The sequence below is a fragment of the Rattus rattus genome, chromosome 15 (assembly GCF_011064425.1).
Source record: "Rattus rattus isolate New Zealand chromosome 15, Rrattus_CSIRO_v1, whole genome shotgun sequence".
NCBI classification, from domain to species: Eukaryota; Metazoa; Chordata; class Mammalia; order Rodentia; family Muridae; genus Rattus; species Rattus rattus.
In genome coordinates, this window is record NC_046168.1 from 21,648,359 (window position 1) to 21,675,918 (window position 27,560).

General features: G+C 39.5%; 1 protein-coding gene across 1 annotated transcript in view; it reads left to right on the top strand.

Annotated features, from left to right (window-relative positions):
* The window catches only part of Ccdc178 (coiled-coil domain containing 178), a 349,742-nt gene that overhangs the window by 92,685 nt on the left and 229,497 nt on the right, over positions 1–27,560 (top strand). The window contains exons 11-13 of the mRNA XM_032886100.1: positions 5,718–5,813; positions 5,960–6,096; positions 24,891–25,074. Coding sequence (XP_032741991.1) covers positions 5,718–5,813; positions 5,960–6,096; positions 24,891–25,074 — 417 coding nt within the window. The remainder of the gene's footprint in view (positions 1–5,717; positions 5,814–5,959; positions 6,097–24,890; positions 25,075–27,560) is intronic.

Sequence of the window (27,560 nt, forward strand, 5' to 3'; positions counted from 1 at the left end):
AATCTGTAGATCACTTTTGGTAAAATGGCCATTTTTACTATATTAATCCTGCCAATCCATGAGCATGGGAGATCTTTCCATCTTCTGAGGTCTTCTTCAATTTCTTCCTTCAGAGGCTTGAAGTTATTATCATACAGATCTTTCACTTGCTTGGTTAAAGTCACACCGAGGTATTTTATATTATTTGGGACTATTATGAAGGGTGTCATTTCCCTAATTTCTTTCTCGGCTTGTTTCTCTTTTGTGTAGAGGAAGGCTATTGATTTATTTGAGTTAATTTTATACCCAGCCACTTTGCTGAAGATGTTATCAGCTTTAGTAGTTCTCTGGTAGAACTTTTGGGACCACTTAAATATCCTATCATATCATCTGCAAATAGTGATATTTTGACTTCTTCTTTTCCAATCTGTATCCCCTTGATCTCCTTTTGTTGTCTGATTGCTCTGGCTAGAACTTCAAGAACAATATTGAATAAGTAGGGAGAGAGTGGGCAGCCTTGTCTAGTCCCTGATTTTAGTGGGATTGCTTCAAGTTTCTCTCCATTTAGTTTAATGTTAGCTACTGGTTTGCTGTACATGGCTTTTACTATGTTTAGGTATGGGCCTTGAATTCCTATTCTTTCCAGGACTTTTATCATGAAGGGGTGTTGAATTTTGTCAAATGCTTTCTTGGCATCTAATGAAATGATCATGTGGTTTTGTTCTTTCAGTTTGTTTATATAATGGATCACGTTGATGGTTTTCCGTATATTGAACCATCCCTGCATGCCTGGGATGAAGCCTACTTGATCATGGTGGATGATTGTTTTGATGTGCTCTTGGATTCGGTTTGCCAGAATTTTATTGAGTATTTTTGCATCGATATTCATAAGGGAAATTGGTCTGAAGTTCTCTTTCTTTGTTGGGTCTTTGTGTGGTTTAGGTATAAGAGTAATTGTGGCTTCAGAGAAGGAGTTTCATAGTGCTCCATCTGTTTCAGTTTGTGGAATAGTTTGGATAGTATTGGTATGAGGTCTGGTAGAATTCTGCACTGAACCCATCTGTACCTGGGCTTTTTTGGTTAGGAGGCCTTTAATGACTGCTTCTATTTCTTTAGGAGTTATGGTGTTGTTTTAATCGTTTATCTGTTCCAGATTTAACTTCAGTACCCGGAATCTGTCTAGAAAATTGTCCATTTCCTGCAGATTTTCAAGTTTTGTTGAATATAGGCTTTTGTAGTAGGATCTGATGATTTTTGGAATTTCCTCTGATTCTGTAGTTATGTCTCCCTTTTCACTTCTGATTTTGTTAATTTGGACACACAATCTGTGTACTCTCATCAGTCTAGCTAAGGGTTTATCTATCTTGTTGATTTTCTCCAAGAACCAACTTTCGGTTCTGTTGATTCTTTGTGTGATCCTTTTTGTTTCTACTTGGTTGATTTCAGCTCTGAGTTTGACTATTTCCTGCCTTCTATTCTTCCTGGGTATATTTGCTTCTTTTTGTTCTAGAGTTTTTGGGTGTGCTGTCAAGCTGCTGTATATGCTCTCTCCTGTTTCCTTCTGCAGGCACTCAGAGCTATGAGTTGTCCTTTTAGCACAGCTTTCATTGTGTCCCATAAGTTTGGGTATGTTGTACCTTCATTTTCATTAAATTCTAAGAAGTCTTTAATTTCTTTCTTTATTTCTTCCTTGACCAGGTGATCATTGAGTAGAGCATTGTTCATCTTCCATGTATATGTGGGCGTTCTTCCCTTATTGTTATTGAAGACCAGCTTTAGCCCATGATGGTCTGATAGGACACATGGGATTATTTCTACATTTCTGTATCTGTTGAGGCCTGTTTTATGACTGATTTTATGGTCAATTTTGGAGAAAGTACTATGAGGTGGTGAGAAGAAGGTATATCCTTTTGTTTTAGGATAGAATGTTCTATAAATATCTGTTAAGTCCATTTGGTTCATGACTTCTCTTAGTCTGTCTATGTCTCTGTTTTATTTCTGTTTCCATGATCTGTCCATTGATGAGAGTGGGGTGTTGAAATCTCCTACTATTATTGTGGGAGGTACAATGTGTGCTTTGAGCTTTAGTAAGGTTTCTTTTATGTATGTAGGTGCCCTTTTATTTGGAGCATAGATATCTAGGATTGAGAGTTCATCTTGGTGGATTTTTCCTTTGATGAATTTGAAGTGTCCTTCCTTATCTTTTTTGATGACTTTTAGTTGAAAAATTGATTTTATTTGATAATAGAATGACTACTTCAGCCTCCTTCTTCAGACCATTTGCTTAGAAAGTTGTTTTCCAGCCTTTCACTCTGAGGTAGTGTCTGTCTTTGTCTCTGAGGTGTATTTCTAGTAGGCAGCAGAATGCAGGGTCCTCTTTGCCTATCCAGTTTGTTAGTCTATGTCTTTTTATTGGGGAGTTGAGACCATTGATGTTGAGAGATATTAACGAGTAGTGATTATTGCTTCCAGTTATATTCATATTTGGATGTGAGATTATGTTTGTGTGCTTTTCTTCTCTTTGTTTTGTTGCCAAGATGATTAGTTTCTTGCTTTTTCTAGGGTGTAGCTTGCCTCCTTGTGTTGGGCTTTACCATTTATTATCCTTTGTAGCACTGGATTTGGAGAAAGATATTGTGTAATTTGGTTTTGTCATGGAATATCTTGGTTTCTCCATCTATGTTAGTTGAGAGTTTTGCTGGATACAGTACCCTGGGCTGGCATTTGTGTTCTCTTAGGGTCTGTATGATATCTGTCCAGGATCTGTCCAGGCTTTCATAGTCTCTGGTGAGAAGTCTGGTGTAATTCTTATAGGTCTGCCTTTATATGTTACTTGATATTTTTCCCTTAGTGCTTTTAATATTCTTTCTTTGTTTTGTGCATTTGTTGTTTTGACTATTATGTGAGGGGAGGAGATTCTTTTCCTGTCCAATCTATTTGGAGTTCTGTAGGCTTCTTGTATGTTCATGGGCATCTCTTTCTTTAGGTTAGGGAAGTTTTCTTCTCTGAATTGTTGAAGATATTTACTGGTCCTTTAAGCTGGGAGTCTTTACTCTCTTCTATACCTATTATCCTTAGGTTTGAACTTCTCATTGAGTCCTGGATTTTCTGTATGCTTTGGACCAGTAGGTTTTTTGTTTTACATTATCTTTGACAGTTGTGTCGATGATTTCTATGGAATCTTCTGCTCCTGAGATTCTCACTTCTATCTCTTGTATTCTGTTGGTGATGCTTGTATCTACGGCTCCTTGTCTCTTCCTTTGGTTTTCTATATCCAGGGTTGTTTCCCTGTGTTCTTTCTTTATTGCTTCTATTTCCATTTTTAATTCCTTCACCTGTTTGATTGTGTTTTCCTGGAATTCTTTCAGGGATTTTTGTGATTCTTCTCTATAGGCTTCTACTTGTTTATTTATGTTTTCTTCCGTTTCTCTAAGTGAGTTCTTTATGTCTTTCTTGAAGTCCTCCATCATCATGATCAAATGTGATTTTAAATCTAGCTCTTGCTTTTCTGGTTTGTTTGGATATTCATTTTTTGCTTTGGTGGAACAATTGGGCTCCAATGATGCCATGTAGTCTTGGTTTCTGTTGCTTGGGTTCCTGTGCTTGCCTCTCACCATCAGGTTGTCTCTGGTTTTACCTTGTTCTGCTATTTCTGACCATGGCCAGACCGTCCTATAGTCCTGTGTGTCAGGAGTGCTGTAGACCTGTTTTTCTGTTTTCTTTCAGGCAGTTATGGGAACAGAGTGTTCTGCTTTCGGGGGTGTAGTCTTTCCCGTCTACTGGTCTTCAGCTGTTCCTGTGGGCCTGTGTCCTGAGTCCACCAGGCAGGTTGCTTGGAGCAGAAAAGTTGGTCTTACCTGTGGTCCCGTGGCTCAAGTTGCTTGTGGGGGGCTGCTTTTGAGCTCTCTGTGAGGGCGGCAACCAGGAGGGCCTGTGCTGCCTTTTCCAGGAGCCCCTGTGCACCGGGGTCCCAGATGGCATTAGGTGTTTTCCTCTGGAGTCAGAAATGTGGGCAGAGTGTAGTCTCTTCTGGCTTCCCTGGCGTGTCTGCCCCTCTGAAGGTTTAGCTCTCCCTTCCACGGGATTTGGGTGCAGAGAACTGTTGACTGGGTCCCTTCAAGTCTGGCCAGTGTCTCTGGTCTATATCTCTTTATTGGAGACTCACAGCCAGTGATGCTGAGAAATGAAGCAAGACTTATTTGTTATTCCTGGGTTGTTTGGCTTTTTGTTATAGTTATTGTTACTGTTATTGTTATTGTTGTTGCTGTAGTGGTAGTGGTGGTGGTGCTACTGCTGCTACTACTGCTGTTGAGATACGGGCTATGGTTCAGTTATTTTATCTTTGCTGTTATTGTGTTTTTATATGGATATATAGGCATCTTGGTTTGGAATTATAGGAATTCCAGGTGATGATATCTCTTCCTGTCTTTGTTGAATGGGTGCCTCCTTCCTTGATTTCTGTTGCTCTCTCTGGCTGTTAGGATATTGTGGTGGCTATGTGTTTTCTGGTAGGGAATTCTTCTGAGAACTTGGTAGTTGTAGCCATTGTGTGTTTCAGATAAAATATGTTTCTAAACATTAGGAATAGACATTTAGAAATAGGGATGATCTGGGTGGTGGTGATGCGGGATTCCATAGGAGGGAAGAACACAGGGTGCTCTACACGTTCCTTGGTTCAGTTTAGTTCCCCAGGAATGGCGGCAGAGAGTAAGAAGAGGCCACAATGGGTAGTGTACTACATAACTGGGGCTTAAACTGGGGGATTGGGTTTGGACGAATCTAACTGCTTTGCAAAACTAGTAGTTTCTCTGTCAGGTTTGGCTGGCAGGTTTCCAGGGGATGCTTTCTGGTGTAAGAGTGTAGGATGAAGAGTTTAGTTAGGAGAGAAGAAGGTTTGAAAGGTAGATCTGTGTGATCTACTTGACTTAGACATGGGAGATGCACAGCAGATGGTCTGCTACAGAGTTGGGGATCAGTCTGTGGCCTTATGTTGAGAGGAACAGGAGAGGAGTACATGAAGATCTGGGGTATTCTCCCTGTTTTCTTGGCTGGCGTTCAGGTTTATTTTTAAGATTTTTTTTAATTATGTGTATATCTTGGGGGTATGTATGCCTCATGTGAACAGATATCTGTGGAAGATAGAAGAGAATATAAGATCCTCGAGAGTAGGGATTACAAGTGGTTGTGAGCCATCAGATGTAGGTGGTAGAAACTGAACTTGGGTCATCTGCTAGAACCATTTCTTCAGCGCTTATTTACAAGTTCGTGAATTCAACATTGAACAGAATTGTTAGAATGTCTTCTCTATTACTTAAATTTAAGTTTTATTTTCTGGTTTCAAACCTATGGAAAAAATGTCAAACCATAGAACTAAACAGCAGATTTATTAAACGGTTATTTTATAAAGTATGGATGTATATTATTTTTCTCCTTTTGCTTGTCAATGTAATGAATTATGATTCAAAATTTTCTGGTGTTTTCCCATCCTGTAACCTAAGCAATTCTATTTTGTCATTATTCATCTGAATATTCGAAACCCTGGATTTGATTTATATCTGATTTGCTGTATTTTATCAGAATCTTATATCAGATTTCAAAATGAGAGAAGCATGTGGTATTATTTTATACTGTGCTAGTCATTGTTCACTAAGGAAACTATATAAAATAAAATGCTATTCCTTTCTTACTTGTCAAAATAAAGGAAATCTCAACTCAGTCATTTTCTGTGCTTCTTCTAGATAGAGGATTTGAAAAAACAGTTTGATCAATATTGCTGGATCCAAAGGAAATATGAACAGGAGTACACAGAGGCACTTAATAATTATTACTCCGCAGTAAGTGGGGTGCTCCCTTCTCCCAGAAGAGCACTAAATCCTGTACTTAATTATTAAGTTGAGTGTTTAAAACTAATTTTATTAACAAAAAATTAATTTTCAATTCCCAAGGATTTAAATGTAGCTCTTGTATTCTTTTTATCAAGAAAAACACGTGGGACATTGAGCTTTCTAATATTACAAAAGACTTCAACAATATCTCAACAGTGTATACAGAGACGTTAGAAGAAAACAAGAGGCTTAAATATGAAATTGACAATATAACAGAAGAAATTGGAGAAAGGTAATTCAGATGCGTATTTGTTTATTGGCTACTATGCAGTATCCTAAAGGTTCCTGAGGTCATATGATAGGATTCATGTTTAATATTAGCATAATTTTACTTGGGTCTATTCCGAATGTTCCTCTATGAACATCCTGGACACAGTTAGCAAGTCTCTTTGATATATCATCTAGAGGTCAAAGATAACTTTTAACTTAAATTTTGTGTTATGAAGCTCTTCCTCTCTTCTAGCCTACCCTCGTCTCCTTCCTGTAGTTACTAGCTGGTTCTCTCGGCTTAGAAACTGAAGTCCTCCTTATGCCACTTTCTATCTCAACTCTTGTATTTGAATTTCAACAAAGATTGCTCCACACTCCTTTCTATCAGGGGCAATCAGATTTTATGTGCATGCTCAGTGACTTCTGAGAGTAGGTGACATACAGTTATATGTTTCTTCTCTAGCCATTATCTATATTGAGGAAGGTACCTGTTCTTTCTCTTTTCAAATAGAAGTATCATCAGTTAACTGTCCCATTGAGATTAATTTTAGAAAAGAAAAGGAACAAATCTTCTCACATACCCATAAGCCTCTGGACTAGGCCAAGTCCTATTTGCTGTGTTAGGAGGTAACAAGTTTACTTTTATGATTTAGCTCAAATTATGACTTAACCTCCCCTTCTAGTCACATTTGACATATTTATGATATAATATATCTGGAATGTTTTTACTGCTCTCTCTGTACAAATGTTGCTTATTGGTAGGATTATAGTACAGAAATGTGAATAAGCTGCTGTGTGTTGCATAAGGATGGGTACATGCATGCCTCTGTCTCATGTCTTTTATCATACTTGCAATGCTATGTGGAAAGGATGTTGACATCTCTCTCCCTACTCCCCAACAAGGAAGCTCCATGGGCCATGACATTTTGTGTCTTGCAATCAAACCCTCACTGTTTGATATAATGCCTGAAACACATTATGCCACTGATTATGAAATCTTGAAGGAAAGGAGAGAGGAAGATGGGAAAGGAGCTGATCACAGTACTTGACGACAATCTCTAAAGTTTGTCAAAAATATGTTGTGATGGTTTGTAATGCTCAGCCCAGGAAATGACACTATTAGAAGGTGTGAACATGTTGGAATCGCTTTGGCACTGTGGGTGTGGGCTTTAAGACCGTCATCCTGGCTGCCTGGAAGCCACTCTTCCACTAGCAGCCTTCAGATGAAGATGTAGAACTCTCACCTTGATGATGATGGATTGAAACTCTGAACCTATAAGCCAGCCCAATTAAAAGTTGTCCTTTGTAAGACTTTATTATTGAGCAGTGTTGTTCTGCAAATTTGATATTAAGGCCTCTTAGGGCATTTCTTGACGAGAGGTTACCTTGTTTGTCCCTGTTGATCTGCATTCATTAGTTTAGTGCAGGCTTTACCACACCTTACACATGTTCCAGAAAGCTGGGCCTTCTGTTTGGATTTTCTTTAGAAAGAAACCAAAACATTATTTCTAAGAATGCCTTGCCTATAATTTTTTTAAATGACCTTTTTGTCACAATTAAAACATTTGACAGTTTGTCTTAAAGTCTTTAGGGATTATTTTTTCTATTAAACTTGCATCTTTATAATTATTTCAATTCAGCCTTTCTATTGGAAGCCATCTAAATTCTTCCTGAGGGTGGCCACTATCTGCTGACATTTGTTGTATAGTAACTGGATAAGCTAAGGCTAGGTTTGTAACAACCTCTGGTTGACTTTTCTGATTTTCATGATATGATGGTCCAGTAGACGTTAGCCTTATTTTGCCTTTCTCACTTTTATTTATAATCTTCTCTAATTCTTTGTTTAACCTTATAAGGCCTGTAGTTTTCCTTTTCTTGTATCTCTACTAACTTGGTATTTCCCTCATTCTTAATTATAAAATTTTCTTGTTCCCTTTTTATTTCTCTTATCTTACTATTTTATTTATCCCGCTCTATTAATTTCTGTATCTGTTTTTCTATTTTGTTTCCATATGTTTTCTTTATTTTGTACCTTAATCAAAATATCTTTATTTTGATTAATTAATTTTAGCAATGTTTCCTCTAAGTCTCATGCTTTTTTTCCCTTAAGATCTCTTTCTCAAAAAGACATAACAAACTGAAGTGGTTTCTAGGAAAATGAAACTTAATATTACAATAACTATTAAAAGGCCATGTTTCAATTTCCTCTGGATTTTCCATTTCCCTTGTACTGTTTGCAATACTATTACATAGAGTCCAAAATTTTTATGGTGTTTTTCATCTTTGTGTGTTTTATTTCTTTAAAAATTATCAATTTCAGTGTATTTACATCTCACTATGATGTTTCATGCTTAGCTCCTTTTTTTCGCATGGAAGTAGGATTTTTAAACGACTTTACTTGATTAGGAGCTCTGTTCTTTGAGTTTAGCTCTGCTTCCCTGGTATCAGCAGCTCGGCCATACTTCTTCAGCTCACAGAAAAGTGGGTTTCTACCCTTCACCTGTAACTCAGAGTTACCTTACCCAATCCCAATTCCTCACCCATTTTGGTAGGGTTAAAAGTGTTGGGTTCTTAGGACAGCACATGGCTGGCCAGGAGGAGCCCTTTGGTCAGGACTAGTAAGCTATCTTGGCACCTTCCACCCCCACCTTAGGCAGACCCTTTTTTTTTTTTTTTTTTTTTAAGGAGAGCAGTTCGGTTCACTTCTCAAGGCAGAATACAGCTCTTTTAGTAGGGACTTCTTTAAAAAGTTGTCTTCTGTACTAAATCTCTGTTGGTTCTTGATCCTTATTACTAAATCTCCTTCCGGCCGCTAGTTTTGTGCTGTTCTGGGAAGCATTAGCTTTGGTATGTTTGCTTCCTTCCTTCCTGTGCTTCCTCCTTCCCTCCCTCCCTCCCTCCCTCCCTCCCGCCCTCCCATCCTCCTTCCTACCTTCCTTCCTTCCCTCCCTTCTTCCTTCCTTTCTTTCTTCTTCTTTTCTTTTCTTTTCCTTTTTAAAGAGACTAGATCTCTTATCTTACTAGGCTGATTATTCTCTGCTTTTTCTATGGGCCTTTTAAGGATGTAAGCTTGGGTTCTAAGTGCCCTACACTAGGCATCATTTTGTTGAAGTTAGGCTCCAGTTCATCCTTCCAGCCTCATGCTTCCAGAAATAACACTCAGACTTAAAACGTATTTACAAATGCCTTGATCATTTGACTAGATTCTCCTCTCACTAAGTCATAGCTAAAGATAATCTATTTATTTTAACCTTCATTCTACCGTGTGGCTGAGTTCCTGTGATCAGGTATCATGTATCCACTTGACTACATCTTACCTTAAATCTCCCTGTGCCTGGCTCTATCCCACAATCTTTTTTGCTTCCCAGATGTCCTATCTCCATTTTCTGATGAGCCATAGGCCACAGGACAGGTGATGGATCCATACATTACACAACATATTCTCTTTACATACTCTGACCTCAACAAGTGTGCTATGGCATGTGTGTCATACTCTAACCTCAACCTTCAACAAGTGTGCTATGGCATGTGTGTCTTCCTCCACATATCACACACACACACACACACACACACACACATATATATATATTACAATACTAGTAAGAATGTCAAGAAAGAGAAGGCACACATACACTTAGAGGAACTGTGTGAATCCATGCAGCCACTGTTCAAATTACTCTCAAAATTACATGATCTAGCTATGACATTCCTGAGCAAACACCAAAAGGACTCTCATTAAGCACATTGCAAAAGTACATACACATGCCTGATTATTTCCAATGCTATTCACAAGAGCCAAGATAGGAAATAATTCTCTCTCTCTCTCTCTCTCTCTCTCTATATATATATATATATATATATATATAGATAGATAGATAGATAGATAGATATAGATATAGATATAGATATAGATATAGATATAGATATAGATATATAGATATATAGAGATATAGATATAGATATAGATATAGATATATAGATATATAGAGATATAGATATAGATATAGATATAGAGATATAGATAGATATAGATAGATATAGATATAGATATATAGATATGGAGAGAATTCTCTAGATATAGATATAGATACACACAGAAATATATATATATATAGAGAGAGAGAGATTAATTTATCAGTGAAAAGAAGGAAATAAAATAAGACAGACTCAGCAAAATGTCATCTGTTTTTGATCACCTAGAATCCAGCTATGTGTGAGGGGTGGGTGTATGTGTATGTGTGCATGTAAGCGTGTGTGACTGTGAATGTGTGAGTGTGTGTGAGCTTGTGTGCAAGTGAGTGTGTAAGTGTGTGACTGTACATGACTGTGTATGTGTGTGTATGTTTGAAACACTAGAGAAAAGGTGAGTCTGGAGAGGAAAAAATGACAGTGGAAATGGAGAGAGGGGAGCAAGATCAGATAGTAACAAAGAAAACACACATCACAAAATTCCTTGTAGACTCCACTTTTATTAAATATACATGACAAGACAGGAAAAAGGGAGAAAATTTTCAAGAAGGAGACCACCACGAGTTGATGATGTATGTGTTTAAAATGTCATGTAAAGCCCATTATTTATTGAACAATGAATTTAGATTGATAATGACAATTGGGAGCACTCTGACAGTCTATGCCATGCACTGAGAACCCCACCCTGATTTGGGCTTTTGTTTTGTTTTTTCTCTTTTGTTCTTCTTATTTATTTATTTGTTTTCAGATGACACCTTGAGATGTCAGTTCTGTCTCTCCAACAATAAAGCAAACTGATGGTTTAGGCTGTAATGATTCCTTCCAAAGCTTTACTCTCTATCAATCCAATCCACTATATAAACATGCTGAGAAAGCATTTGACAAAATTCAACACCCCTCCATGGTAAAAGTCTTGGAAAGATCAGGAATTCAAGGCCCATACTTAAACACAGTAAAAGCAATATACAGCAAACCAGTAGCCAACATCAAACTAAATGGAGAGAAACTTGAAACAATTCCACTAAACTCAGGGACTAGACAAGGCTACCCACTCTCTGGTTACCTATTCAATATAGTACTTGAAGTCCTAGCCAGAGCAATCAGACACCAAGAGGAGGTCAGAGGTATGCAAATCGGGAAGGAAGAAGTCAAAAGATCACTATTTGCTGGTGGTATGATAGCATAGTTAAGTGACCCCAAAAATTCTACCGGAGAACTCCTGCAGTTGATGAACAACTTCATCAAAAAAGCTGAGTATAAAATTAACACAAACAAATCAGTAGCCTTCCTCTAATCAAAGGATAAACAGACTGAAAAATAAATTAGGAAAATGACACCCTTCACAATACTCACAAATAATATAAAATATCTTGGTGTGACTCTAACCAAGCAAGTGAAAGATCTGTATGGAAAGAACTTCAATTCTCTGAAGAAGAAAATTGAAGATCTCAGAAGATGGCGAGATCTCCTATGCTCATGGATTGGCAGGATTGATATAGTAAAAAGGACCATCTTGCAGAAAGCAATCAAGACTCAATGCAATCTCCATCAAAATTCCTACTTAATTTTTCATAGCATAAGGAAGAGCAATTTCCAATTTCATTTGGAAACCCAGGATAGCAAAACCTGTCCTCAACAATAAAAGAACTTCTGGGGGGAATCACCATGACCTTAAGTTGTATTACAGAGCAAGAGTGATAAAAAGCTCTATGGTATTGGTACAGAAACAGGCAGGTAGACCAATGGAACAGATTTGAAGACTCAGAAATGAACCCACACACCTATGGTCACTTGATCTTTGACAAAGGAGCTAAAACTATCCAGTAGAAAAAAGATAGCATTTTCAATAAATGGTGCTGGTTCAACTGAAGGTCAGCATGTAGAAGAATGCAAATCAATCCATTCTTATCACCTTGTACAAAGCTCAAGCCCAAGTGGATTAAGGACCTCCACATAAAACCAGATACACTAAAACTAACAGAAGAGAAAGAGGGAAAGATCCTTGGTCACATGAGCACAGGGATATAACTGCCTCCTGAGAGGCTCTGGCAGAGCCTGACAAATACAGAGCCAGATGCTCGAAGCCAACCACTAGACAGAGAACAGGATCTGCAATGGAGGAGTTAGAGAAAGGACTGAAGGAGCTGAATGGATTTGCAACCCCATAGGAAGAACAACAACATCAACCAACCAGAATCCCTAGAGCTCCCAGGGACTAAACCACCAATCAAAGAGTACACATGGAACGACCCATGGCTCCAGCCACATACGTAGCAGAGGATGTCCTTTTCAGGAATCAGTGGGAGGAGAGGTCCTTGGTCCTGTGAAGGCAAGATGTCCCAGTGTTGGTTAATGCCAGGCTGGGAAGGCAGAAGGGAATGGGAGGGTCGGGGAGCACCCTCAAAGAAACAAGGGGAGGGGGAATGGGATAGGGCGTCTCCAGAGGGAAAACCAGGAAAGGGGATAGCATTTGAAATGTAAATAAAGAAAAAGTAAAACAAGACCATCATAAAATTTGGTGGGAAATGGATGGAAATAGAAACTACCATCCCAAATGAGGTAACCCAGACCCAGAAAGCCATGCATTATATGTACGTACTTGTAAGTGCACCTTAGCCATAAAGTATGGATAACCATGCTACAATCATAGACCCAAAGAAACTAAGCAGGAGGGCTTAAGAGAAGATGAGTGAATCTCATTCAGAAGGGAAAGAAAATAGCACTCTGGGTGAGTGGAGGGAAAAAACTTTGTGAAGAGTGACCGAGGCGCTGAAAGAGAATCAGGTGTGAGGAGGGTTTGGGAGATCGCTGGGAATGATGATGGAAATCACTGGTGCCCAATTCTGGGACTAGCTGTAGACCTGGGATGTGGGAGGCTCTGGGGAGTGTATAGGAGTGATTTTACATGAGAGTCCTACCAGAGGGGAATATAGAAACTCAAGTAGCCACCTCCTGAAGCCAGGTGAGACTTCCAGTGGAAGGAGTGGGACATCAACCCATACACAAAACCTTCAGTCCCAAATTTGTTCTGCCTACAAGACACTCAGAGATATAGATAGAACAGAGATTGAGGGAATGGCCAACCAAGACTGACTGGTCCAACATGAGACCCATCCCAAGTAAGAGACCAAACCCCTGACACTATTAATGATACTCTGCTATGCTTGCAGATAGGAGCCTACCATAACTGCTTCCTGAGAGGCTTCATCCAGCAGTGGGGTAAAAGATGCAGAAACCCACAGCCAAATATCTGGTGGAGCTCAGGGAGTCTGGTGAAAGAGCAGGGAGTTAGAATTGTGCAGTCTGGAGAGGTCAAGAACACCCCAAGAAGACCTACAATGCCAACTAACCTGGGCCATTGAGTGCTCGCGGAAGAGAATCACCAACCAAAGAGCAATCAAGGGTTGGATCTAACTACCCTACACATTTGTAGCAAAGGTGCATCTTGGTCTTCATGGTCCCCTAACAAGTGGAGCGTGGCTGTCTCTGACTCTATTGCCTGCCACTGGATCTCCTCCCGCTTACTAGACTGCCTGGTTCTGTCTCATTGTAAGAGGATATACTTAGTCTTTCTGTGACTGGATGGTCCAGGTTGTGGTGGTACCCAGTGCAGACTTTAGGTTAGGGGATAATGGGGGAGCAATTTGTAAGGGTGGGACTGGGAGGGAAGGAGGGAAGGGAAGTTTCAATCAGGATGTAAAGTGAATAAATGATGAAAAAAAAGTTGATATTGTTTAGTTTCCTCTTTTTAACAATATTTGTCACTTTTTTCAGGGACTCCCTACTTCCTACCCATAGCGTAACTGTTACTTACATTTTAACTTTCTAAACAATGACACCTTAATCCATTGTATATTTAAGTATCAGAGTCATGATCAACCAACATGTAGGCATTTAAAGGATGTCAAAAATAATTTTATTTAATGATTCTGACGTCTTGCATTTTGGATAAAATATATATTATCTGTGACCAATGCCTAAATTTATGCCCCAAAATCCTGGAAATTCAGAATTTTAAGAAGATGAAATCATAAAGAAGAAGATGCTTGAGAGTATTATCACATTTAACATCCATCTACAATGCTAATAAACTATTGTTTTAGAGCATGAGTCAAATTAATCGTTAGACCATGATCCTTTGTACCTTTTTGTACCTAATCTCATCAAGTATATCTTCATCTTTCCAATCCTTTTTCATTGTTGTTATTTTCTTTCTTTCCTTTTTTTTTCATTTTGTAAGCTTTAAATTGTATACAGCTCATTAGGAGGAAATCTTTGAAGAGAGTTCTGAGCATTCTCTAGTTAGCTTTCTGTATTTGTGATAAAACAATTGGGGAAGAAAGGATTTATTTATTTGACTCACAGTTCTCCCCAAGGCTTTAAACTCTGTCCACAATCCTTCTGAAAAGTCACCTGGACATCTTCCAGGTTCCGGTTCTGGTTCCTTTATCTTGCTTCACAGGACCTCTGCCCAGGGGTGACACTGCCCACAGGGGGATGAGCCTTTCCTCATCAATCAGCAACCAAGAACATGCATGCCCTACAGATATGTCCACAGACCAAACTGATGGACCAATTCCTCAGTTGAGATTCCCTTTTCCTAGATATGTCTAGGTTTGTGCTAAGGCTATACAAAACTAACCAGAATAGAGCATGTAGCTCTTTGATGTATTTTAATTCTCTCAGCTGAATCTGAATTTCTTAAATGACTTAGCGTCTATCTGTCACATTGGTCTTTAGCTTTGCTGTGCTTGTTTATGCCTGCTTATCAAATAAAAACACATTGTACACACAAGTACACACAGTGGTGGTGCACACACAGAGTGGGAGGGTATACACACACATGTGCATGCAGGAACACATGATATAATGATATCTTACTTATTCCCTGATTTTTAACATGAGTTCTCATGTCTGAAATTGTTGCTGCTATACCAATATACTAAGTATATTTGAATGTTCACTAAATGTCACTTAAATTGAAGCCAGCCAGGTTAACTTGCAAATAATTTGATAAGTAAATAAATCTTGAGCATGAATATATAAAATGAGCTTTCAGTACAGATTCTAGCTGCACATAGCTGTGGGTTTTAGGAAACGAAACTTTGGCTTCTTCATTTGTCCCTGGGAATACTCCATGAATAATTTATAAAATATGAATTATAGAGAGGTTGAATAAATACCCAGCCTCAGTGGTAATCAAAGAAATGGAGTTTAAAACTCCATTTTTATAATACTAGAACAAGTTAATGTACTGCCCAGTCTTAAAAAAAATTATACAATCTTTCTGGAAGGTAGTATTAGAAATTTATTAAGGGCTTTAAAATATTACAGCTAATACACTTTCATAACCCTGTTTTACATTTAAAGGGACAATGAGATTTTGAAAAACAGTGCTACACACAAAAGTTATTACGTCTGTTAAATAAATAAAATTAAAACAAATCGAAATGGCAGTGATATTTCACAAATCACATCTATGTAACAGAGTCATACAAATAGTTAAGTATATTAGATATTTATGTGCTGTGCATTAAAATTCACCATCTAACGTTGAGAGAAAAAGAATACTCACAGGTATTCATTATGTATAAATATACATTTACAGTAACATCTGGGTATAATAAAATGATTTTAGGTTTTGATCTCTTTGAGCTTGTTTGAACAAATTTTCTACAGTGTATATGCATTTTAATCAGAGTACTTGTAAGTCATATTACATGAATTAAATACGACTTTTGCAAACTGAAATGTTGTTTGCCATCGTTTCGGAAACACAAACACCATATAGACAAAGGAAGTCCAGATTACATGGTGGCACGTGAGGCTCCTCTCAGTGATATTAGTGCATGGCTGACAACACTGACCTCATCACTGTAGTCATATTAAGACACAGATTATTGTTTTATTTTTATTATTGATATTGCCATTGCCAGTATTTTCCAGAAGAGAAGATCAAACACAAAGCAACAAAACAGCAACAAAAAACTCTTAACAGAGTCACAGAAAAATGTGCCATGAATGTGTTCTAAAAATGTAAGAAGCAAATACAAAGAACTTACTGTCTGGAGAGTGTTTACAGAATGAAAAACAAGCTTGAGTTATCTGGGTCAAACATGATATGATTTTTTTCTTTTCTCTTATTGGATATTTTCTTTATTTACATTTCAAATGCTATCCCCTTTCTCTGTTTCCCCTCCTGAAACCCCTTATCCAATCCTCAATGCCCTGCCTCCATGAGGGTGCTCCCCCACCAACCCACACACTCCCCACCTCCTCCCCTGCCCTGGCATTCCCCTATACTGGGGCATCTAACCTTCACAGGGCCAAGGGCTTCTCCTCCCACTGATGCCAGCCAAGGCCATCCTCTGGTACATATATTGCTGGAGCCACATGGGTCTTTCCATGTGTACTCTTTCATTGGAGGTTTATCCTTGGGAGCTCTGGGGTATCTGATTGGTTGATGTTGTTGTTCTTCCCATGGGGTTGCAAACCCCTCCAGCTCCTTTAGTCCTTTCCCCTAACTCCAGTATTTGGGACCCTGTGTTCAGTCCAATGGTTGGCTGTGAGCATCCACCTCTGTATTTATCAGGCTATGGCAGAGCCTCTCAAGAGACAACTATATCAGGCTCCTGTCAGCATGCACTTCTTGGCTCCTGGCGTCATCTTATTGTCTAGTTTTGGTGGAGATATCTATATCTATATCTATATATCTATATCTATATCTATATCTATATCTATATCTATATCTATATCTATATCTATATCTATATCTATATCCATATATATATATATATATATATATATATATATATATATATTAGATCCCTATGTATGCCAGGTTCTAGGGGCCTTTCCTTCAGTCTCTGCTCCACACTTCCTGGGAGTATTTTGTTTCCCGTTCTAAGGACTGAAGCATCCACACTTTGGTCATCTTCTTGAGCTTCATGTGGTCTATCTGTAAATTGTATCTTGGGTATTCTGAGCTTTGGGGCTAATATCCACTTATCAATGAGTGCACATCATATGCCTTCTTTTATGATTGGGTTACCTCATTCAGGATGATATTTTCTAGTTCCATCCATTTGCCTAAGAATTTCACGAAGTCTTTGTTATTAATAGCTGAGTAGTACTCCATTGTGTAAATGTACCACATTTTCTGTATCCAGTTCTCTGTTGAGGAACATCTGGGTTCTTTCCAGCTGCTGCTATTATAAATAAGGTTGCTATGAGCATAGTAGAGCATGTGTCCTAGTTATGTGTTGGAGCATCTTTTGGGTATATGCCCAGGAGTGATATATCTCGATCCTCAGGTGGTAATTTGTCCAATTTTCTGAGGAACAGCCAGACTGATCTGCACAGTTTTTGTACCACCAACAATGGAAGAGTGTCCCTATTTCTCCACATCCTTGTCAGCATCTGCTGTCCACTGAGTTTTTGATCTTAGCCATTCTGACTGGTGTGAGGTGGAATCTCAGGGTTGTTTTGATTTGCATTTCCCTGATTACTAAGGATGTTGAACATTTTTTTAGGGGCTCCCCAGACACTCAGTGGAAAGTTCTTTGTTTAGCTCTGTACCCCATTTTTAATAGGGTTATTTGGCTCTCTGGAGTCTAATTTCTTGAGTTCTTTGTATATATTGGATATTAGCCCTCTATTAGATGTATGATTAGACCTTTTCCCAACCTGTTGGTTCCTGTTTTGCCCTATTGCCCTTTGCCTTACAGAAGCTTTGTAATTTTATGAGGTCCCATTTGTCTAATGTTGAACTTAGAACATAAGCCATTGGTGTTCTCTCCAGGAAAATTTCCCCTGTGCCTACCATTGATATTCCTGGGGTAGCAGGCCTCCTGTGGTCTGCCTTGGTCTGGATAGTGGAACTCAGGATGCACTGCACATCTCACAGTAGCCATGTGTGCCCAGAGGACTCAGCCAACAGGAATGTGGGGGTTCCAACCTGGAAGTTCCTGGTGCAGCAGGCCTGGTGGCCACCAGTGGAGCTTTGGCAAGACAAACATAGTATCAACTTTTTACCATGACTCATGGACAATAAATATTATTACAATACCAAATGATGACATTCTAACTAAATTATTGTGAGATTTTATTGTTATAACTAAATTCCCAATACAAAAAAATGAGTGCTAAACAAAATTTGCTAAGGAAATCATAAAATGACTATATGGATAGCCTTCTATGACATTTAAATTCAAAACGATTGTATACCTACTAGACTTCATGTTATTAGCTAAATTGGAAACAGCAATAATTGAAATATCTATGGGTCTGTATAAGTGGACTGTAGAAATTATATATGGAAAAGCAATTATATATTCACAAGAATGATGAAGGAAACCCAAGCTTATAGAATTACAGTATCATTATTATGTAACTCTCAGTGTTTTTATTAATAATGTCAGGTTGATCAGTGGCAGAGAAAGTTCGGCATCAGAGCCATACATATGCTTTCCCAGGACTCATGACAGACCAGCACTTTAGTGCAGCAGAGAATGGACGTCTTCCTAGGAGCTTCCTAATGAAAAGAAGTAAATCCTTACCCTGTTCATCACTGTAAACAAGGATCAATTTTGACTGATCAACGTTTTCTTTAAATAGGAAATTAACACCAAAATAAAAAAAATTGTCAACTATTCAATGTCATTTAATCAACAAAAGGAGGGTAACTCATAGCCAGATGAAAGTTGTGTGTCATGCTTTTATCTGCAAATATAAAGCAGTGAAGAAAATCTGATAGATAGTAAAGCTGTGAAAACTTGTGTATAGTTATAAACATATATCAAAGCATGGAATTGTTTCCTGTTATTTATCAAAATCAATGAAGACAGATTTCATTTGCAGGCAACAGACTAACCTCATAACCGTAGCATTTTAATCAGGCAAAACTTCATGAAATCAGGACTACATGTCTTACTAAGCATCAGTGTCTCAGAGACCACACCAGAAGCTTCTCTTGGCCATGATTCATGTGTCAGAATGAGGAGAACACTTAGATGTTTACTTTCAAGTCACAGCGAGCTGAAATACCTATATAATGGACCTGTGGTAATAAATCATTAAATAATATTTTAATCAGTCTAACAATGATGCATATAACCATTTGTTTGTTATTTAGTGGATTCATATTATATGCAGGCTACAAAGCTGCTACATGCACAAAAGAAACTTCCTACCTTCCGTGAAGCCACAAGGGAAAAATTATTCCAGATCACGTATTTTCTCAATTAGCTAGTAACTATGGAACAAACACGGGGAATTGTTAATAACAATTCAACTGCAAAAATTCAACTTATTTTAGCCATAAGCAATAATGATTATATTTAAGTTTATGAAATTGATTTTTAAGTCAGCACACAGAGTAATGGTTTCACATTGGTACTTTTGTGCATGTGTAGTATAATTTGATCTAATTTGACCCTTCCCTGACTGACCCCCAGAGTCCTTCCTCCCTACTCTCCTTTCTCTCAACCCGACCCCTTCCTCCCTGATATAGTCCTGCATTCTGCCTTTGCAGCAATCACAGACTCCCCATCCTCTCTCTTTGCCCTGTCCCTTCCTACTTAAAATCTTTGCTTCTCTCCAGTGTCCTCACTAGCTTCATGGTGTGTACACTCATGCACACCTGCAGACACATGTTCCTTTTAAAACTCATTTGTGTACTTTTCTATCATGTTTTACTTTCTACAAAGACGCTAAACTTCTTTACTTATTCCATATTGAAATAATTCAGCCTTAGTGAGCTTTTCACATTCAAATTTTAGAACGAAAATTAAGCACAGCATTTTCATGTCCTGTAATCACTTGGGAACTCTCAGGAGTGACAGCTACTCATGTCACCTTTCCTTTCGATTTTAGAACTTTGGTGACCAAAATGGTGCCCGATGCCCTGCGAGCATGCTTCGCTTGCTTGTGTGTTTGTTGTTGTTTTTCAAGACAAGTCTCTGTTTAGGCATGGTTGTCCTAAAAATCTTTATGAAAGTCAGGGTGGCCTTGAACTCAGAGATCTGCTTGCCTTTGGCTCCAGGGTTCTGGAATTCAAGGTGTGCATTACCACTGCTGGCTTGTGAACATGCACTAAGTACATGTTGAGTAATATTCTAATTATAAAAAAGTCAATGTAGTTTTATTATGTGACATTCTATAAGATAAATTTTAAGATAGATAGAGCAGTGATTTCATTATTTAATTTTTTCTGAGAAATGGCTTTAGAATGTGCTATTTTTACTTAATGCAGTGTATAACTCCAAAGAAAATTTTATAGCTTTATAATTATGACTCCATGTGTTCTCTAAAGGAATAAACTTCTTATTGAAGCCTTACTTGATTCCCATAAAAGAAAGTGTTTAAAAATGGGCTCCTAAAATTATAAAATACATCAGAAAATATTCACCATGAATGGAAGCTTATCAGCTAAGCTTAAAACTTATGATCCACAATAAGTTGAAATAAGTCAATGATTTTATAATTTGAGCACATGCTCAAACAATCCTATTATTTTAGAACTTAGATAATGAAAACATTAGATACATCTCAAGTGAGGTTAAAATGGCTACAGGAACAAAGTAAAGTACAAGAAAGTTACTAGCAAAAGACCCAGACAGACAAACTTGATAAGTAGTCCCCTAAAATATTTGAAAAGGAAGGTGGGCTCCAGGCTAGTCAGGATTCTGCTACAAAGCAGTAGATTCAACAACCAGGATGCCTCAAGACCCAAGGCAGAATCCAGAACGCAGCACCAAGGGGCAAAGGCAAAACAAAGAAGGAGAACAGAGTTTCAGAAAATGAGAGGGGGAGGGAGGGAGGAAGAAGGGGAGAGGGAGAAGGATTGGGAGAGGGAGAAAGGGAGAGAGGAGAGGGGATAGGAGAGAGAGAGAGAGAGAGAGAGAGAGAGAGAGAGAGAGAGAGAGAGAACATTTGTAGATATCCAGAGACAGGTCATCCAAAGCGGGCTGGGGATTTAGCTCAGTGGTAGAGCGCTTACCTAGGAAGCACAAGGCCCTGGGTTCGGTCCCCAGCTCCGAAAAAAAGAACCAAAAAAAAAAAAAAAAAAGAAGTCTTCAAATATATATATCACAAACGATCTCATGCAAGGCATACCCAGAAATAGAGCTGCTTAATTTATACCGTAGCCGACTTATATTGGAAGAAGGATGATGGCTATGACAAGCTTCCTAATAAGACTACTCTTTAGTAACAGGATCTGTAAACAGCTTTCCTTTCTATAGTTCACCCGCAAATGTAATCCTATTCACAGCCCGCCTGTGACTCGATCTTGCCTGTCCTCAGTCTCCATACACTAGTTAATGCTCAGAATATGCTTTAGCTTTCTTAGACCAAGTCTCACTCACGTTGTATCAAGGACTCTCCACAACCTATGATCCTGACCCAGCCTCCAGAGTGCTGGTATTAAAAGTATGTGCTAAGAAATAGTTTTAAAATACGTTTCATACTCCCTTATCTTTTTATAGTATTATTCTGCATATATATATACATATATATATACATATATATATGTATATATATACACATATATATATATATCTCCAAGAAATTCAGAAGCCAGAGACCAACCTCAAGTGTCATCCCTCAGCCACCATCCACTTTCATTTGAGACAGAATCTTTCCCCGGCCTTGTGTTACCACTTCAGCTAGGTTGGATGGCCAGTGAACCCCACGACCCCATCCGTCTGTGCCTCCCCAGCTTTGCGTGGCATCGGGAGATCAAACTCTTACTTCACAGTTGCTCATCAAACACCACCAGCCGCGCCATCTCCGGAGCCCTCGCATCTGTTTGTTAAAAACAACCATTTCCATTTTCTCTCGTCTTTCTCATATTGCCATATTCTTATCCCCATCTCTGCTTGGCCCCACTTGATTCAATCTAGCGTTCCTGGAATCTCCATCCAATTGACAGTGCTCTTCTGAGTCAGCACAGAGATCCTAAACTGATATCAGGGACAACATTAATGTACAACGGACCCATACGGCAGCTAGGTTGAGTTTTGCCTTCAGTATCTGGGTGTGTCAGTGCCTTCCTTCCTACTGGCCGTACCTGGTCAGTGAGTTGGCCTTTTCCCAGAAAGCACAGTTCCTGGGTACCTCACTATCCAGTGCAGCCCTCCCTGTTCACTCCCCTATGGATAGTTCAGGCAGTTTTCTAATGGATGTCCCCCACTCCTGCTTTGAGGTTTTTTTTTTTGGTTCCTTTTTTCTTTCCTGACTTGTGCAACACACTTGTCTTCGGCACACCATGAATGGATGAATCTTCTTGTTCGCAATGTTTATTTTTGTGAGAACAAGAGGTTGGAAAAAGAAGTCAGAGCCACTTGTCACCACTTGTCCTTATATCTTGCTGTCCCTCTCATCAGTTGGCCACACTCATTCATTTACCATCATCTGGAGTGGTTTCTTCTTTGAACAAGGCTTCTCGTACAGTGTTCTAAAACCAGGTTTTGTCAGCACCACCTGGGGACAAATTCATGTCTGGCCTACATCTCTTGGCTCCTCTCCAGAGAACAGAGTCCAGCAATCTGTGACTTAATAAATTCTCCATACGATGGGAAAGACTTTTCTTATCAATTTGCAGTTGTTTACTCATTATACTTCAGCATCATCGCCTGAGGTGGTTTAAAATGTTCTCGCCAGAACTTTACCTCAAATCAACTAGAGCAGAATTGTCTAAAGCACAGACTCATGTTAGATAAGGAGCTTTCATGAGATTGTCATACACTGCTGGGTCTGAGAGCCACGACTTTCAACAATGTATTCATGTAGTTTTCAGCCAGCAAGATGTTGTATCCTGCCCAGGAGACACTCAGCAATACCTGGAGATACTTGTCAAACTGAGATGCTGCTTGTCATAATTAAGATTTCTATTGCTGTGACAAAACACGGTGACCCAAAAGCAAGTTAGGAAGAAACGGGTTTATTTAGCTTGTACTTTCATAATGTTGTCCATCACCGAAGGAAGTCAGGATAGAAACTTAAAGCACGGCAGGAACCTGAAGGCAGGAGCTGATGCAGAGGCCATGAAAGTGTGCTACTTATTGGCTTGCTACCCATGACTTGATCAGCCTGCTTTCTTATAGAACCCAGGACTGCCAGACCAGGACTGACACTACCCACCATGGCCTGGGCCCTTCCCCATTGATCACTAATTGAGAAAATGCCTTACAGTTGGATCTCATGGAAGCATTTCCTCAAATGGGATTCCTTCTCTGGAGACTCTAGTTTTGGGGGAAGCCAGCCTGTACACTGTTGCAAGGATATGCTGGTGAATAATTAGAGGGAAGATGCTCATAACTGTCATTCAATACACAGGACACTCTCTGTCCACAATGAAAGTCTCATGTGGTGCAAAATGCCACTAGTGGTGGGGTCTGGAAACTGACTGAGCCCAGCGTTTGGTTTAAGTTCTCAGTCTTTCATTTAAAACATTCTCTCGTAAAAGTTACCAATGTGTGAATCAAAACAGTAGTAGGCAGAAGACACTTAAACACCATTATGATTAAAAAAAAAAGATGTGGTGGAGAGAAGGGAAAGGTATGGAAAAATGGGGTGGTTCATGCTCAGTAGAGGGAGGCAAAGCTTGAGATGCGCTGGCAGTGACAGATTAGACAGAGGGCTGAGGTCCACAGGCTGTGACTTCCCAGTAAGGTCAGCACAGTGGTATTCAACAGCCTGGAGCTTTTGCGGATGCAGACTCAGCCCCCTGAACCTGCTGCCAGGCCATGAGAATCCCCGGCTCTGGGCAATGATGAAGGTCTGAGATGAGGAAAGGTTCACTTTGGACCTCATGGAAGGACCACCATGGTCCTAGCTGCCACCAAAGGCCATGGTGGTGACTGTGATTCCTGTTGTTATCTCAGGTCCCAAAGAAATCTGAGATCCAAGTAGACATGTATTCTGTGCAGCCGCCTGGTGCCTTGAGGATGTCCTTGACTTTGCCCCTGTGGCATGTTAGGGTACCATCCTGATGAAAATGGCATGTACAGCCAGCCAAGGTCATGCTGTGACTTGCGGTCTTGCAGCCACTGAGAGGCATAAGTAGGTCTTCAGTCCGATTTGGCCAAGGGCTGGGTTGATGTCTGTGGCTCCTGTTATCACAGAAGCCCATGCAGATGGCCATGGTGTGGGCTGTTACCTGGATCCATGTTAATCTCCTTGGGCACAGGACAGCTGGTGTTGCCCCTCTCTGGGCATCACACAGCTCTCCTTAGTTCACAGAGGAGAAAATCTCATCCTCCCTTGAAGGGCTGACCACTCGGGTCTTGAGCAACCTCCAATGAGTATGTAGACAACACAAAATGAGTTTGGTTTTTCCCTTTCCTCTCTTTTTGTGGGGGTGGGGGTTGGTGGTCACAGGAGACAGGTGTGGTCATTGGAAGACTGGGAGGTGAGTGTAATTGAGGAACGTGATGTGAGATTTCCTAATTAATCAATTAAAGTATTTTATTTTTAAAAAGGTGATAGAGGGGAGTACAAGAAGGCATTTTACTTTGGCACTATTATTTCTAGGTGGCAGTAGACCTGAAAATGCCAGCACAGGTGTTGACAACAGCTTTGTCCAGAGACTACCATGGTTTCTGAGACTTAGCATAGCCTCTGGATTAGGACAAACCAGCAGGAATGCAAACGATTATCTTAGATGTGGGTTATTCAGATGTAACTTAGCTGCTCGGTCATTTTATGACTTTGGCAACAAAAAGCATAATCCGTTATTAGTAGTAAATATATTTGTCAAATAAATGTTGTCTTAGAATAATGCCATTGTTCTAAGCATATGTTCTCTAAGAATGGCTGTATTAATTTTTGCTTCTTTTCTTACAGTATAAGGAAAAGAGCAGAGCTCGAGGATGAAATCCACTCATTTAGGGAAATGAAGATGAGGAATAACAGTTATCTCAAACATCTCTACAAGCAGTCTTATCATGTCGGGGCCGTCTACCACATAGCTAGGCACAAAACAGATGAACTGGAGGATAAACTAGCAGAAGTGAGAAGAAAATTCAAGGTCAGGTATCATTGCTCACATCTTGACTGTGCGAAAAAGAGTGATTAGCCTGAGTTTTCTGGAGTGAATCTTTCTTGATAATCAGATTAGTTTAGGGGTTAAGACTCTCCTGAGATCCCAGTAAAATGCCTATTCTACTCCAAAAACGTGTAAAAACTGAACACAGTACAACCCCAGCCCTTAGGGGTTCAAAGATAGGTGGATCCCTGGAGTTCATTGGCCAACCAGTCTACCCAAGTCGATGAACTAACTTCAGGTCCTGTGAGAGACCTTATCTCAAAAAATAAAATAAAATAAAATAAAATAAAATAAAATAAAATAAAATAAAATAAAATAAAAAAATAAAGGTGGAGTGATTGAGAGAAGGCAGTCAGCAACTCTCACTTGTCTCCACAGGAAGATGTAGCACACGGATACGGACATGAACCTACACTGTACAGCACACACCATTCCAACCGAATGGCTAAGATGTGTGTTGGAGTAGAAGTGATACTTGAGGTTAACCCTGGGTCTCATGAATTCTAGGCAAGTGTCCTATCAAGTGAGGCATATACTAAGCTCTATTATTACTTTTCTTCCTAAACGCTATCTAACAAACAAGAAGAAAAGTCCTATCTCTCCAGAGGATGAGGGTTCAGTGCAGGTAACTGGTCAGCATCTCATCCACCTTGTGCTGAGAACAGCTCTAACCTTCCAGACCCAGGAATGCGGACCTTGGTTGAGTTTTCTTATGTACGCATAACTCATGTGTTAGCTAGGGAAGATTCTGACACTCCCTTAGAGTCTCTATAAAACACTAAGGATTCTAAGACACCGCCTTAAAGCCTCTGTAGCACACAAATAGGTGTGCCTCATCAGGCCTGCAAGCTCGTGTGAGGAACCTTCTAGACCACAGTGCTACAGAATCAAACATTCTTGTGACATTCCTCAAAGCAGCCCTATTTGAACAATAACCAATTAGTCGACGCCTCTTGCAAGTGTTGCAATGTCACTACTGCTTTTCTGACCTGGAGAACAGGTGGACAAGATGCCGGCCATCGCATGAGTGAATGTCTGCACTGCATCCTGAGGGTGGTACTGGTGATTGGACCTGTGGCTTTGTTCATTCTGGAAAGCACTTTATCACTGAACTACATTCCCCACCATGTTCTTCTTGTAGGTGTATTTTAAGATGATGTGCTGAAATTAACACAGGATCTCTGCTATCCGGAAGATGATTCCAACTATGTCACTTTCGGGTTATTTCTGAGAAATGGTCTAGCTCACTATAGAGGTAGAGTTTCTCATAAATTAAAACATCGGTAAAATGCCATGCCTGTTTTAGGCAGTAAATCGCAAATAATCAGAGACACCAAACAATTTGCAGAAATTCCCAGCTATGTCAGATGATCTGTCCCAAGTTTTCTAAACTTTAGTATCAATAACCGACCTATTCGGGGAAGAAACGCCTTCTGAGACTGTAAGGTACAATTCACAGGCCGCTAGAACATGAGACAGGAAGTACAGAAAGCATCTTCAGTCAGGATGGTGAATACACCAGGGTAAACACCCACACTTGTGTCTGAGTTGTGCATTCGCCTGTCTGTGAGTCCCTCAGTAACCATCTCACATAACAAATCAATGTGATAACATTGCAGCACCATTCTCAAAAAGTCGTTTCTCACATAAGTGACATTTGGATAGTATGCTTCTCTTTTCTGTAAAATACCGTGGGGAGAAAAGATAGCTTTTGTGATTTACCCAGATGAACAGTTTGTCAACTGTTTTGGCAAACAGTTATTATTGTTCACAATGTGTTGTGTACACTCTGCACACTTGTCTCATTTGTAAGCAAACAGACCCAAGAGTTAAATATCTGCGTCATTCAATACGTTTTCCAACCTGAACAGCAAAGGCGACCCCGAACCATGGAATGTTCTTTATGTTTCTCCGTTTCCTTTTAGAATACGTCATCTATCAGGTTCCAATTTTGATAGACAGTATTCCATATTATCTACACAGAGGTTAAATATCAGTATTGCCATATCCAGCTGAGACCTGAGAGCCTCAGACTCATATACATTAAGGATATTCTCAATACTATATTTAAGATGAGCCTGTTTGGGCCAGCACCAGACTTCATACTGAGGTCATGTTCACCTTGAAGCATCCTGACCCAGTTCTAAACTGATTTTGTCTATGCTGAGCATTTCGTTCCCCGTTCTCTTTGGATGCCGGTTTTCAGACAAACACCATCAGTTTATGCTTTTCAGCAGCCTTTATTCTGTAACAGCATTTTCTAGCCGTATCATAGCTCTCTGCTGCCACCTGCTGGTTTCTGGCTGCTAAAACCAGGCCGCAAGCCCGTCCGTCGTGAACTCTTGCCAATGACCCAGAGGCTACCATTTCTTTGGAAACCAAGTCTCCTTACATGCTCTTTGAAGTGATCTTTGGATCTCCTTCTTTCTTTTCTCCAAAATCAGAATCAAACAGATGTGACAGAGGCC